At 47.1% G+C, this 15,952-nt stretch overlaps 1 protein-coding gene across 1 annotated transcript in view; it reads right to left on the bottom strand.

The window, feature by feature from the left end:
* Positions 1-1,176: 1,176 nt before the first annotated feature.
* Positions 1,177-15,952, bottom strand: part of LOC103082015 (cadherin-like protein 26) — a 54,336-nt gene continuing 39,560 nt past the window's right edge. The window contains 7 exon segments of the mRNA XM_082931485.1: positions 1,177-1,209; positions 1,302-1,379; positions 6,453-6,690; positions 10,767-10,963; positions 12,567-12,781; positions 14,724-14,835; positions 15,033-15,193. Coding sequence (XP_082787611.1) covers positions 1,177-1,209; positions 1,302-1,379; positions 6,453-6,690; positions 10,767-10,963; positions 12,567-12,781; positions 14,724-14,835; positions 15,033-15,193 — 1,034 coding nt within the window.

Genomic DNA, 15,952 nt, shown 5'->3' on the forward strand with positions numbered 1-15,952 from the left:
TTTAGGGATAGGAGTGTGAACAATTTTTGCTTTGGGTTTCTATTATTTTAATATAAGCCCTTCAATCATGCAATAAAATTTCAAAGAAAATAAAGCAGGCAATGGTCCTTAGCAACAGTTTTAAGATAGTTCATGTCTTGTCACAGATTTTAAAATATCAGGTTATCTGATAAATCATAAGTGACAACTTCACTTAGGGAAAGTATGTGAATGGCTGTCGACTCAACTAGCCACCACAGGTGCACTTACTATTTGCAGGACATCATAAAAGGAACCCAGAGACACTCCAAGAAATAGAAGCCACAGGCCTCGGTGTCCTCCCCTGCAGATGGGGCAGCAAGATACCCTCCTGCACGGGTCTGGTGAAAATGCAGTGGGATTATGCTTGTAGAGTGCAAACCCCAGGGCACGGTCAGTGGATCAGAGCTCTTAGTGTGCTTACCAGGAGCAATGCTCTGGCCTCCGGAAGCTTACAGACCAATTAAGGAAAGAGAGGCCCCCGCCAGCCCTGCAGGAGTCTCCGCACTCCCTTCCCCTGGGAGCATGGACTGGTGGGCAGATGCCCTCTGGACCTGGACCTGCTCACCCCAGCCAGGCACCTGCCCAATAAATGACGGCAGCCCTGGGTCAACTCGCTCTTTTTCAAAGTGGGATCATCGTCCTCTTTGAGAAGGGAAGGTTCAGCCAGTTCGGGAACAGGGTTTTCAATGACATTGAATTGCACAGCAAGAAAATTAGTCCCTTTCTAATTCCTCTTCCATACTCCTAATGACAACAAGGAGAAAGTGTCCATCGGGTGCCAGCCTGGCTTGGCTCTCTGTCTCCTTCCACCTTTTCTACCTGGAATTACTGGGTTCTATTTCTATTGTGTCTGTGCCCCACTTACCTGCTCTTTATACAAGCAAAACTGATTTTTCATTTACAGTTGAAATATAACATTTCCTATTTAAAGAAGTGTATCTCATTGGTATGCAAGTCCATTTAAAGAAAAAAAAGTTTTTAATACACTAGTGCAAGTGGCATCTGCATGTGGCAAAAAGTCGTAATGGTAGCACTGGACGGACTGGAATGTGGGCCCTGAGTCATCTGACACCTGAGCTGGGAGGCGAAGGCATGTGAGCTTGAGCAGAATTGCAGGGCCTTTGCAGGTGGGGCCGGGGTGGAGGCAGGTATGGATCAGGCCTGCAGGGCATCATTCTGGGTTGGGGACTGGGGGAGCAGCCAGGGTGTCCCCAACCAGGGGGACCATCAGCAAAGCCCCCGCTCTGTTTCAACCCAAGCAGCAAATGACCCACACTTACCTTAGCTCCCAGCTTGGCGCCTGCCTCGGCTGTGTTGATGGACAGGGCTGACATCTGATCCCTGACGTATGACCTTTCCTGTGGGGCACAGGGAAAGAAATATGACAGGAGCTGAAATTACAGATGGCGGTAATAAATGCAGAGAGCAAGGAGTATCATCTCCCCCAGATGCGTTATTCTACGCCATCACAGAAAGCATCCAGACTCTGCAAAATACACCTGCCCTATAAAGCAAGAGGACATACTTGGGGAGGGGATGCTTTTGTAATTGCTGGTTAGGAAGTGGAGTTTCTTGTTGTTTAGTGTTTCATGTAAAGTGATGGTAAAAACAAAAACCAACCAACAAAACCAAAAGCCTTGTTTCACTAGGGCCTCAGCATCTAAAAGCCTGTACTCATCCTCTTCTAAGACTCACAGTGAAGGCTCTTGGGGTCACCACGGTTGGGCAGTGCTGTGTGCAGCCTTATCCATTTCTCATTCAACCAATATTCACTGAGGGACTCAAAAGCTGATGGGTGCTGGATTTCATTCTGTAAGAGCTCACCAGCTTCCACCACAGAGAGGGCAGGCCCCTATGCTATCTTGCAGACCCTCTTGATTGGGGGTGTCCAGCGGCAGAATAGGACAAGGTGGGTGGAATCAGTGATGGCATCCGGGATGAAGGAGTCTTCCCAGGAGTGTACAATGTCCCCGGTGTGTGAATGCAGGCTGGTATATTCAGGCTAATGGAGATGGGTAACGGAGAAGCGTGGACACTTTGGGGTAGCCTTATTTACCAATGGCTACAAAGACATAATTGGTAATTACTGTTAATAATACTAGTAGTAGCAGCCACTGTTTACTATGTACCAGTAATTACTAATTTACATGTGCTATTTGACTAAACTGTCCAATAAGCTTGAGAGAAAAAGAACATCATTGATCTCACTTTATATATGAAAGTCGAGGATTGGTTAGATTCTGTATCTGATAAGACACAGTTTGGGAACCGAAACCCAGGTTTGTTGGATCCCCGTTCTCAGAGCCCTAAGATACTGTGGCAGGAACGGGGGTGTGTCCTGGGCTGTGAGTAGCAGATGAGAGGAAGGACATCTTCTGGGACAAGATGAGCTAGAGGCCCCTTGTCCCGGATTGGGTGCTCTTGTGCCTCTGATAGCTGGCCCTTGGTCAGTGCCACCAGACCCCCTCCAACCTGCCGGCCTAGCCCTGCAATGACCAAGCTTCCCTTCCACACACTCTGCTTCTGTAGCTGCTCCTCCTTCCCCAAAAGACAACCACTAAGCAGCTGGCCAACAAGAACAGGCATTACCAGCTCCTCTCCCACCTTGGCAGTGCCCTCAGCCAGTGCCTGGGGAGACGCCCTCCCCACTGGCCTCCTTCCAGCCAGGCAGCCTCAGCTCCACCCACCAAGTGGGAGGCTAAGCACAGCCCCTTGGCTCAGGAGCTCTTTCCATTTTCCTGGATGGTGGAGCATCAGAGCAGAGTAGAATTGCCTGAGGCAGGGAATTCTATCTGTCCCACAAAGCACTGTTGTTCGTCAGGACGGTTTCCTTCTTAAAATTACACAAACAAATCAAAACAGGTAGCTGCTATTCTCATAGCTGGGGGCAAGGGGCATTCCTTCTGGGAACCCAACTATCTAGGTAGTTCGGACCACGCCTCTGCCTTCCTGTCCCCACGACAGGGAGGGCTGGACGCAGGCCTGCACAGACACGGACTTACAGGTGTGTGCACCCTCAACGTGGTCCAAAGCTCTTACTTCCCCTTCCTTTGTGCCAACAGAGGAGAGAAAATGTGGGAAGAACCCTAGGAGTCTTGGTCAACCACCAGCTTCTCCAACCACCAATCATCTTTTAGAATATCTCCCTATTTATCCGAGCCAGGGACCAAAGTTAACTGGACTCTCTTTTCCCAAAATCATCTCACTAAGTCTCTTCCTTCCAGGAGAAAACCGAGGGTAGAGGTCTCAGACAACAGCAGATGAGGCAACCTGAATCTTCTGCGCAAAAGACAGTGTTCCCTTTTGACATTTCTTGGCTTTCGTCTTTTGGATCAAGCAGCCTTAGGTCAGAGTGAAGTGAAGACAGACAGGAGCGCTCAGCGCTTGTATCTCACGGCCCAGCTGCTGACAAGGGCGATGGAGCCAAGGCAGGGCCAGGATCAGAAGCAGCAGGTGTGAAAACCCAGCAGTCGCTGGCTGATTCCACCTTGTGTTGGAGGCTTGTGAGGTGCTGTCATGGGCTTCGTCTTCCTTGACCCATAACCGACTTGTGAGGCTGGTTTCATCCTCCCTCGCTCACAGCTGAGGATGCGCAGAAATGACTCGCCCACTGTGACAAAGGCCCAGGGTTGTCCCTGCAGGGCCAGTGGGCTCTCTGCTCCACCTCTGCTGGAGAGGCTGCATGAGTGGGTTCTGCCTTACTTCACCCCACACCACGGCCAAGAAGCCAGTGTGGGCTCACTTAATTAGGGAGCATAGCATGTTTTCCGTTTAGAGAAACTCCACCTGGCAAAAGTCACTTTTCCTAAACAAGGTTTCTCAGCCTTGGCACTGCTGACACTAGGGCCAGTGACTTTTCTGTTGTGGGGACTGTCCTGTGTCCGGTAGGATGTTCAGCAGCCTCCCCGCCTTCTACCCGCCAGACGCCAAAAGCATCATGCCCCCACTGCACTCCCAGTTGAGTTGTGACCACCAAAATGCCTCCACACTGCCCACTGTCCCCTGGGGACAGGGGGGAATGGGGGGGCAAAATCGCCCCTAGTTGAGAACCAATGCCCTAAAACAATAAATCAATTTAGTGGGGTTGGACAATTTTCACAGGACTTTCTTTCCCATTTGCTACTCAAATATGGTGATATGGTGAAATGAGAAAGGACAGTGAGTGAGAACAGTACGGCCACGCCTAACTCGCATCGACATGAAACACAAGCACTGAGTTCACTACCTGGACGGGGCAGCTCCACTCTCATCGTTCCACTTGATCAGGGTCTGGATGCCTTCCTCACGTGGGATAGAGCATCCCTGCCTCTGGCTTCAGACACAAAATAGCATCTCAGCAGGAAAAGCAGAGCGGCTGTGATGAGAGAAAGGCGGAAACGAGGTGCACAAGCTCATCTAGATCAGAGGTTCCAACAGGATCCTGTGCTGCTAACTTGTAACTCAGCCGTGAACTCAGGGGTCAAGTGCACCTTCATCATCTTTGTAGCCACAGCACTTAGCACAGCTTGGGGCACAAGTAGGTGCCAGATGACTATTTGTTGAACTGATTAATACCATGTGACCAGTAATATTTTATTATTTCCTTGAAAATTGAGCTTCCTCGTTAGCCTTTGCCAACCCTGGGAGCTTGTGTTCACTGCTGCCCTCAGCTATTATAAACCATACAGTCACCCTTAGACTGTGGCCATCTACAGGTTCCATGGCTGTAAAAGCTGCTGTGTACTAAGTAGAAGCTGCCTTTGCCAGGCAGGCAGCATTTCTGACCAGGGTGGCAACCTCTGATCTGAGTCTGGGACTCTGACGAGCCTGGGGGTTATTCTCAACGGCATCGCGCTGACCTCGGCCATCATCTGCTCCCCACCCCCGAGGACTCATCCCCCTGGCTCACAGCCTGGGGAGAGGAGCCGCATTCCCAGGATAGCTGCTGTATCTGCTGACCTGCCAGAGCTACGAACGCTGCACAGAGAGGGGCCAGGACCCCCTGGAGGAGCCCGGCTCCCGACGGAGGGCTCTGCACATGTGAATCCACCGGGACAGGAACAGACCCTCACATGGACAGTCTGCTTCTGGGAAAGTCCCTGTTTGTCTCCGAGGAAAAGCGGCACAAAGTACTCACCACGTGGGAGGCTTCTCAGCATTAAAAGTTCCACTGAGTGACCTGCAGAGGGAGAGGGACCTTAGCTGCATTGACTTGTGCATTTGTTCAGCTGCTCGGTGGGTATTTCCTAGGTGCCTCCCATGTGCCAAGGCTCTGTATGAAGTTAGGGTCGCCAGAGCGACCCTCACTCGGACACCAGCTGCAAGTGCAGGGGTTCCCAAGACCACCCTCAGGTTGATAATTCTCTAGAAGGACTCAGGACTCGCTGAAAATTGTATACGCAGGGTTAGGGTTTATTACACTAAAAGGATATGGATTCAAATCAGTCAAGGGAGGAAGTACATGGGGCAGAGTTTAGAAAAGTATCAAATGCAGAATTTCCAGCTCTCCTGCCCACGGAGTCAGGACCACATCACCTCCCGGCATCCATGAGTGACAAGATGCATGGAATATTGCCAACCAGGGAAGCCCACCGGGCCCTGTGTCCACGGTCTTTATCAGAACTTGGCCTTGTAAAACTGGTTAGCCACCCACATGGCTGATTAACTGACACCCACACGCTTACATGACCCAAAGGCCACACCCTAAATCACATTGCTCCTATTGATGGACACAAGATCCCCTCCCCTAGGTAAACAGAGACACTTTTATCAGGCAGGGTATTCCGAGGGCTTGGAGATCACCTCCCGGAAGACCAGACCTCTTTTGGGGTATGTTTCAATGCTTTACGGCACACTCTGGGTCTGGGAGATATAAACATGGACTCGCAGTTTCAACTAAAAAACAGGTTACGTCCTAGAGACCAGGTAATAGAAGCACAAAGTAGGATGTTGACACTGGATGCCGGTGGCTCCTCCTGGTAAAAGCACCCCGATTTTCCTTTGGGGTGCCCACACTTCCTGAACTCTCAGCCCATGCGGGTCAAGAGAGGCTTAGCCCAGATCCCAGCCAGATCCAGGTGTGGGCTCAGAACCAGCCAATCAGCACTTCTGCCCTCCCCACCCACGATGCTGAGCAGGACAGGTAACTCAAGCCTTGCAGTGAGGTACACCTTCTTGCTAGGTGCCAGGATGAGTCCCAGGGACTCCCAGCTGCTACCCTGCCACCTCCAGAGGACAGCCTGCCTTAAGATGAAAGGATCCAGGGAAAGGCAGGGCCAAGGTCCGGAGCTGCCTCCTCCAGGAAGTCCTCGGGGCCCCCAGCTCTGCTGACAGGCTCACTTGGCCTCTTTCTCGGTTACCTAGCTAACACACTCCTCTTTTGCTTAAGTCTGTGGAAGTCAGGTTTCTGTCCTTTTCCATCCTTTATCCCCGACCAATGCCAGTACACTCACCATGATTCTCCCCAGTCTCCACGTGTCTTCTGTGTTTGCCCACGCATTGTCCAATCTGAAGGTGAACGGGTGCAAGTAGGGCTGCTGGGCCCCGCCCTCCGCCTCGATGGGGCGGGGTCTGCCTCCTGCAGACTCCAGACCTCCAGGTATGGAGACCGTGGGTGAAGGGTGGGCGCGTGGTCGTTGGTATCTGACAGGAAGAGCAGCATGGGCCCCGTCCCCGTCCGTGGTGGGACACCTGTGGCGGGGGCATTCCAGGAGGGCTGCTGATTAACTAAAGAGGCTGCTCCATGCACACAGACCCCTGGGAAATTAGCGTTCTCGGCCTCTGGGGAAAGAACCACTCCATGGAAACACTGAGGCCGTTTCCCTGTCAAAGTCATAAGCTTTACTGCAGGGGCTCAATCTGTTTTCCTGCTTTTTTGAAAATTCAGAATATCTGGGCAGGATAAGTTAACAAAACACTTGGGCTTCCCTGGTGGCGCAGTGGTTAAGAATCCTCGAGACCTGGTCCGGGAAGATCCCACATGCTGCAGAGCAACTAAGCCCGCTCACCACAACTACTGAAGCCCGCGCGCCTAGAGCCCGTGCTCCGCAACGAGAAGCCACCGCAATGAGAAGCTTGAGCACCCCAATGAAGAGTAGCCCACGCTCACCACAACTAGTGAAAGCCCGCGTGCAGCAACGAAGACCCAGCGCGGCCAAAAATAAACACATAAAATAAATAAATTTATAAAAAAATAAAAACGCTTTAAAAAAAAAAAAAAAGGCGGCGGCAGCCATTGGAACCAAGCCGGAATGCCAAGCACAGCTATGGTTCCTCCTGAGGGACCCGCAGAAGGAAAGGCCTGTACCCACAGGTAAACACAGAAAAGGTGCAGCTCCACCAAAGGGCCGGAGAAAGGGAGTTTCCGTGCCTTCTCTTTCATGTTGTATAAAGGCTTTGGAAAAGGTCAGCAACTATCTCTCTGATATTTGACAGGTCATGGTTTTTAAAGGGACCAACCATACTGTAGGGATGGGAATACAGCACTGAATCAGATACAGGCTCTACATGGGTGTATCCAAAGCAAGGTCCAGGGACCAGCAGCTTCAGCATCACCTTGGAACTTGCTAGAAATGCAAATCTCAGTCCCCACACCAGACCTCATAATCAGAAACCACAAGGGTGAGGCCCAGCAACGGGCATTTTAACAGGCCCTCCAGGTGATTTTTATTCTAACTCAGCATGCACCTGCGTGGACCTGTGCTGGTCTGGAGCTCTTGGTTAGCTGTCCACAATGAGACAATAGCAGAAACTGAGAGCAAGTGTTGGGGAATTTTTAGTCAGTGGCATTTTACTGTGACCCGCAGGCACATAATCATTTTTTGTAATTTATTTTTTAATATTTTATAAAATTATTACTCCACAGTGAATTGGAAATTAAAAGAAGCAAAATATGGTCCTTCTCAATGGTTAAGTTGAGAAGCATTGCTCTAAGGAAGAATCTCAAACTCTCGTGCCCATGACGGTCCGAGCAGGTGGCAGAAATGAGAGAACTGCTCGGATGGGGATTGGGGCCAACCGCTGAGTGAGAGGTGGAAGGGCCATGATGCAGGACCCTCTCTATGCCCCAGATGATCGTGACCTCGTTGGACACAGACCCAGTGATGCCGAATCTTCCTCTTTTTCAGGAACATCCAGGTAAGTCGGGTTGTTAGCTTAATCTCTTGATTTTTAAATGATGGCAGCTTGATTATTTTTTTCTTTTTTTACTACAGTAAAATACACATAACATAAAATTTACCACCTTAACCATTTTTAAGTGTGCATTTCAGTGGTATTAAATATTTCACATTGCTGTACAACCATCACCACCATCCATTCCCATAGCTCTTTTAATCTTGTAAAACTGAAGCTCTGTACCTATTAAACAATAACTCTCCATTCCCCTCCCGCCAGCCCCTAGAAATTGGCATTATATTTTCTGTCTTTATGACTTTTGACTACTCTAAGTACCTCCTATAAGTGGAATCACACAGAATTTGTCTTTCTGTGACAGGCACATTTCACTTAGCACAATATCCTTAAGGTTCATCCATATTGTAGCATGTTGCAGAATTCCCTTCCTTTTTAAGGCTGAATAATACTCCACTGCACGTATAGAGAACATTTTGCTTAACCATTCATCCGTCAGTGGACCCTTGGGTTGCTTCCACGTTTTAACTATTGTGAATAATGCTGCTATCAGTGTGGGTGTACAAATAACTCTTTGAGACCCTGTTTTCAGTTCTTTTGGGTATATACCCAGAAGTGGAATTGCTGGATCATATGATAATTCTATTTTTAATTTTTGAGGAACTGCCATACTGTTTTTCACAGAGGCTGTACCATTTTACATTCTCATCAGTGGTACACAAGGGTATCAATTGCTTCACATTCTCCCCAACCGTTGTTTTCTGCTTTTCTTATGGTAGCCATTCTCCTGGGTGTGAGGTGGTATCTCACTGTAGTTCTGACTTGCATTTCCCTGATGATTAGTGATGTTGAGCAACTTTCATGTGCTTATTGGCCACTTGTATATCTTCTTTGGAGACATGTCTATTCAAGTTTTTTGCCCATTTTTGAATCACGGGTTTTTTGGTTGTTCTTGTTCTTGTTGAGTTTTAGAAGTCCTCTGTATTTTCTGGATATTAATCCCCTATCAGATATATGACTTGCCAATATTTTCTCCCATTCTGGCTTTGTACTCTGCGGATAGTGTCTTTTGGTGCACAAAATGTTTCCATTTTCATGAAGTCTGATTTGACTATCTTTTCTTTTGTTATCCGTGCCGTTGGTGTCATATCCAAGAAATCGTTGCCAAATTCAGTGTTGTGAAGCTTTTGTCTTATGTTTTCTTCTAAGAGTTGTCTTATTTTAGGTCTTACATTTAGGTCCTTGATCCGTTTGGAGTTAACTTTTGTATATGGTGTTAGGTTACCTGTTTGTGTCTTTGGATCTCAAGAAAGCCTCTTGAAGACAACATAGAGTCAGATCATGTGTTTTTATCCATTCTACCAATCTCTGTCCTTTGATTGGAGAGTTTAATCTTTCTATATATAAAGTAATTACTGATAAGAAGGGAATTAACTTCTGTTAATTTTTTGCCCACCCCGGCTCCCACAAGTAGTGTGCGCGATTCCAGAGACACGTGCACAGCTGCCTTCTGTGGGGCTGGAGGTGGGGAAGGGTAGCCCCTGGGGAAGGCACTGTGCTAAGAGTTGAAATGGATCAAAATTAACCACAGTTTACAGTCTGCCTTCCCCTGGAAGGTGCAAGCCTTCAACAGATTCCTGAGTTCCAAAATAGGTACATCAGACAGATTCTGCCAGCACAATTGTCTGGATGGGGAGAGAGATTCCTGGTGCTTCCCACTCTGCCACCTTCTTGGGGATTATCGAAACTTTGTTTTTAAAAACAAAACACTAAGCAACCCAAGTGTCCATCAAGGGATGAATAGATAAAGTGTGGTATATACATATAACGGAATATTATTCAGCTTTAAAAGGAAGGAAATTCTGGGGCACATGCTAGAACATGGGTAAAACTTGAGGACATTATGCTAAGTGAAATATGCCAGTCACAAAAGGACAAATCCTGTGTGATCCCATTTATATGACATAATTAGAGCAGTCACATTCATAGAGACAGAAAGTTGAATGTAGTGCCAGGTCCTGGGGGTGGGGGGAACGGGAAGTTATTGCTTACTGGGGGCAGAGTTTTAGTTTAGGAAGGTGAAAAGAGATGGATGGAAAGATTTTGCAGATGGACAGCGGTGAGGGTACACTGTGAAGCACAATATGAATGTACTTAATAATGTTGCCGAACTACACACCTGAAAATGCTGATAGTGGTAAACTTTACATACATTTTACCACAATGAAAACGAAAACACTTCTGTTGCCCAGAAGCCAGAGGGCTGCCAGTTTACAACCTTTGATAAAGGGGAACTAGAAATACATAACAAATTCTTTTAATACAAGAAAAATCTGTAAAAGAATTTTGTGCTAAATGCAAAGGAAACGGACAAGTGGATTCCACCTTTGGGGGTCAGAGACCGCTATAGAAACAAGAAGGCATTGAACCTGGGGAAGTGTGTTCTGGGTGGCTTCTGGTAGTCTCATAACTGGAATGGAGTCGTCCTCAGGAGCACATGAAAGGAGCTAATTTCCAACAGGAATCCTCTGGGGCATGTGGCTAATTCTGCATAACCCGCCACCCGTCCTGCTCCTGTCTCCCCACCTTATCCGGCTGGCAGTTCTGTCCGGATCAGTAGCATTAAAAATTCCCACCTGAGTCCCAGGCCCAGCGCCGACGCCTTCACTGACGATGAAGGTCCCGGGGAGGAAGGCGGCCGGGTCGCTGATGCCGGCCACCCGCACACTCGCGGTGGTGCTGGCCGCAGCCTGCGGGGCCTCTGCAGCCACCCCCCTTCGCAGGAGAAGAGCGGCTCCTCGTGCTCCACGGCCACGACGAGGCTCCGCACCGGCTGTCTCACAGTCCAAAGGCGGCCGCCACAGAGAGAAGATTGCATTAGCACCCGCAGCTCTGCTGGCCAGACGAAGCCTGCTCAGCACGCGTGTCACCGTCAACCCAGCGCCTGTGGCTTTTGTGCTTCATTTATTATTTACATCGTCTTTGATAACAATCAAAAGACAGTCATCAGCCCATTTTCAGATCACTTATGGAGTTCTCCTTTTCCCCTCCCGCTCCTGGTTGAAAAGAGCCACCGTCCATCAGAGGGTAATGAAAAATGCAACAAAAACCATAACCTAATAAAACATTAATGTGACAACTCTACTGCAGAAAAATTAGGGGAGCTTAGGGAAATACAGATATTAATGATCATAGCTATTCAGGGTACAAAGTGGTCAGTGACTTAAAAGGATTGAAAGACTCGGAATTTTTGGGAAATTCAGCCCCAGGCAGCTGGTGTGGAGAATCCACAGAGCCTTGCTATTCAAAGGGTGGATGTGGCCCGTTGGCATCACCTGGGAGCTTGTTACACTGACAGGCAGAAACGGGCCCCACCCCAGACCTACTAACTCAGGTCTGCTTTTGAACCTGACCCCCAGGTTGACTCACCTGCACTGCACCAGAGGCACTGGTCGTTCTAGGGTCTACTGAGAGCAATTAAGACTAAAGGCACTGGAGTCAGACTGCCCCAGTTTGAACCGCTATTCCAGCTGTGTGACTTCCTGAAAACAACCCAACCTCTCTGGGCTTCAGTTTCCTTATCAATAAATGAGACAATAATACTTTACTGCAGGGCCAACTCTCTACTAGTCACAGCAGGCAAACTGCCAGGAGCTCACAATCTTTTTACGGGTCCGTGCAAATGTTCTAATTTCTTTCAAACCCAGGAGGAAAAACAATGAACTCATAGGGTTAGAGAAAATATTTTAAGTGCTTTTATCACAACAGGAGAAAAAAATGTTAGGGACTATATAAATCTATTAAATTTTGTCTAAAACAAAAAATTTTAATGTTGGAGTAATTAGTCATATCAAAAATAATCTTAAAGGGACTTCCCTGGTGGCACAGTGGTTAGGAGTCCGCCTGCCAATGCAGGGGACATGCATTTGAGCCCTGGTCCGGGAAGATCCCACATGCCGCGGAGCAACTAAGCCTGTGCACCACAACTACTGAGCCTGCGCTCTAGAGCCCACATGCCACAACTACTGAGCCTGCGTGCCACAACTACTGAAGCCCACGCGCCTAGAGCCCGTGCTCTGCAACAAGAGAAGCCGCCGCAGTGAGAAGCCCACGCACCGCAACGAAGAGTAGCCCCTGCTCACCGCAACTAGAGACAGCCCACGCGCAGCAATGAAGACCAAGTGCAGCCAAAAATAAATTAATTAAAGAATTTAAAAAAAACTTTAATATTGATATGTATAATTTTGGTGGGAGGAGCCATGCAGGCAAAAGGGCTGAGGGTCCACATGGCAGAAATCACTGTGCAGCCCTGCCTTCCTCACTGGCCATGGGGGTCGGAACACACGGATCATCACCACTGTTGGCGCCTATTTCATTGCCAGGAATCCTACAGAAAGGGCCCCAACATCTACAGCTACCTGCGGGGATGCATTTACCTTGATTACATTTAAAATCCCTTCATTGGTCTCAGGATCAGTCAAAATGTCAAAATGACCCTCTTCATTGCCATTTAATATATCGAACTTCACTCTCCATGCTGACGTAAATGGCGAATCACCATCTTGGACCTCAAGACATAACCCGCCCTGGCTGGCTCGGCCTTCCGCCATCTAAATGTTATACTGACAGAAGCAATCATCATTTCAGTGTCCTGGAGAAAAAGAAACGCCGTTGAAAAAGAAAAAAAAGAAAGAAGAAAGAAAACATAGGCCTTGGAGACAACAACCTGGATATTTCTCTTGTGATTGAACTTGACCCCTAAGGATCTGAAACTCTGCCTGTTACAGCAGAACGAGCATCAGTAACAAACATCTCCTCCCTGCTCCTTGTGACTTGGTGTCTGAATAACTGAATAGCTGAGTAACTTTAAAAGTACCCTTCAATTCAACGTGATGCACTACTTTTTAAAGAATTTTTAAAATAATAATACATACCTTAGTTTATGCTGCCTAAAAAAAATCTAACTCTTCTCCTAAAATAGAGCTCTTATGATTATTTCAATTAAGACAATCATTTTTCTAACATATAATAGATCTTTCAAATAGCTCCTTATTCAACACTTTTGGTGACAAGATAATTTCTCTAGATGAGCACATCAAAATAACAGCATATATTTTCTCCAGCCCTACTTTTGGGAGCACAGCTTTTTACTAAGCCAGAGAAGGATTTTGAAACAAGACTCAAATATAATAAATATGTTTCAGTTATCATATACTGTTAGGTGAGGTGCTTTCATTGACAACATTTCAACTTTGGTCTATACAATTAATTTTTTTAAATGACAGTTAAAAAAATAATTGTAGCATTTATTTATTCAACAAAGGCTACTGTGTACCAGATCCTGGTTTAGGTGCTGTGAACAAGACAGCAAAAATCCCATCACCAGGGAGCTGAGAACTGAGTGTGTGTATGTTGCAGGGGTCAGGTTGGGAATTTAACCAGTCATCAGGAAAGGCCTTCTTCAGAGAGGTCAGGAGAAGGACATAAATACAATGGACACTTTCCTTTTAAAAGTTCATATAGGGCTTCCCTGGTGGCGCAGTGGTTGAGGGTCCGCCTGCCGATGCAGGGGACACGGGTTCGTGCCCCGGTCCGGGAAGATCCCACATGCCGCGGAGCGGCTGGGCCCGTGAGCCACGGCCGCTGGGCCTGCGCGTCCGGAGCCTGTGCTCCGCAACGGGAGAGGCCACAACAGTGAGAGGTCCGCGTACCGCAAAAAAAAAAAAAGAAAAGAAAGAAAAAAAAAGAAAAAAAAAAGTTCACATAGAAGAATGAAAAATGAAGAAATTGAAAGTAGATCATGACTGGTTTTTATTTTCTCTCTTAGCAATCTTCCGTATTTTAAGTGGTATGGTGTTTCCAAACTGATGGGAACAGTGGGTGCCAACACTTTCTTCAAGCCTGAGGACCTAGTAGCATGTGAAATCCTGTGTGGAACCCAATATATATAAATCAGGTGAGCTGGGAAAAGCCAGGCCCGAACCCACCTACCCATCTTTCCTATTTCAGAGCTCTGAACATTGTGTGCAAAGCTCAGGCCCAGACTTCTCACCCAGGGCCAGTCCTGCAACGTCTGCAGGTATTTTCAATTGTCACAACTGGGGGTGCTACTGGCATGTAGTGGGTAGAGATCAGGGAGGCTGCTCAGCATCCTACAATTCACTGGGCAGCCTCCCCTACCCTCCCCCGTACCCTTCCTCCAGCCCCAAATGTCAACAGTGTGGAAATTGAGAACCCCTGACGTGGATGGAGCAGGGATCCTCCGTCCTCCCCGAGCCTCAGTTCTCTTACCTGCAGAATGGAAATCACGCAGCAGCTCCAACCAGTAAGAACCTAAGGATCCATGTAAATGCTCTGAACACAGTTTCTGGCACAAAATAGTAAAAATGTAAGCTCACGTGACTGTTATTAACTGGTTCTCTATCAATATAGTTGACATCTTGATTCTAATTTACGTTATTTTGGAGCATTGCACACATCTTGGGTGATATGGGGAATTCCCTCAGCAAAACCAAGCCTAGGACGTGGAGGCCATCCGTGTGGGGACTTAGAAGCCGAGGCCGCGCAGGCGCCTTACACAGTCCCGGCTGAACGTGGCATGTGGTTGTAGCCGTCTCGCACACGTATGTGAACCATGGCCGTGGATGACAACGGTGGTCCTCCACAGTCCTCCGCTCTGATTAGTAATGCAAGCCGAGGAGCAGTCTAAGTGGAGAGGAAAAGGAAAGTCAAGCCCTTCAGACACAGGAAAGGGGAACGTTAATACAGAAATATTCCATTTTAGCAATTTCAGTAGCCAGTCTAGCCACAGAGGGTTTCTCACTGCAAACATAAACCCTAAGTCTGGGGCTCAGAGAGCGAGAACCCATTTCATTTTTCCAAAACAATAAAGTGCGCATAACCTCATGATCTAAGCATCCTGACAGTCGTATTTCTCTACTAATACGGTCAATCCAGAAAGCACTTTCTCTCAGTAACGGTGTCTGGGAAACAAGGAAGTAAAGGACATGAGAATTTGGAGTATTTTCTTGATCCAAATCCACTGTTAACATCTGAAAAATAGGTTGACTTGGAAAGAATGTTTTAAATTGTTACTGTCGGCCAAAGGCAGCCTATCAAACCAGTAGGAGGATGATTCTTTGCTAAATGGCATTGAGGCATACACCAGAGTGGATTAAATACTTAAATACAAAGTCAAGCTGTAGACATACCGGACAAAATAAAGAGGGATAAATAGTCATAAGGTCCAGAAGCACTTTCTAATCATGATTGCAAATGTAGCAGGCTTAAAGGACAAAACTGGTACATCGATTTTTTAAAGTGTGGCAAAAAAACTATAAGCGGAATTTAAAAGGAAATGATAAACAAGGAAAACATATTTGAAATACATATTGGCAGATAGAGACATAGACATTGTTAATATATATGTAGAAAAGTGACAATCACACCAGCAGAAATGGACAAAGAAAAGAACAAGCAACTGATAAAAGAAATAAAAATGGCCAAGAAAGCTGTCGTGTGTTCAAGCACTTAATAATCAAGAGATGAACACTGAGCCCTTTCATATGTTGCTGGGAGATGGATAAACTGCAACACTTAAGTTGTGTGTGCAGTTTGAACCAACAATTCTACCTGTCTGAATTTGTGCTTGGCAAATACTTGAATAGCACACACATTTAGCTCAGATATGTTCACTGAAGCATGTTTTATAAAAATAGCAAAAGGTGGCAAAATGGTTGGTTAAAAACCTTAAAGCATACCATAAAATAAAATATGACACAACAGGATGCTGTAGGAGAACACTGTTAGGTTACAAACAGCA

This window comes from Lipotes vexillifer, unplaced genomic scaffold (genome assembly GCF_000442215.2).
Source record: "Lipotes vexillifer unplaced genomic scaffold, Lipotes_vexillifer_v1.1 scaffold1231, whole genome shotgun sequence".
Classification (NCBI taxonomy): domain Eukaryota; kingdom Metazoa; phylum Chordata; class Mammalia; order Artiodactyla; family Lipotidae; genus Lipotes; species Lipotes vexillifer.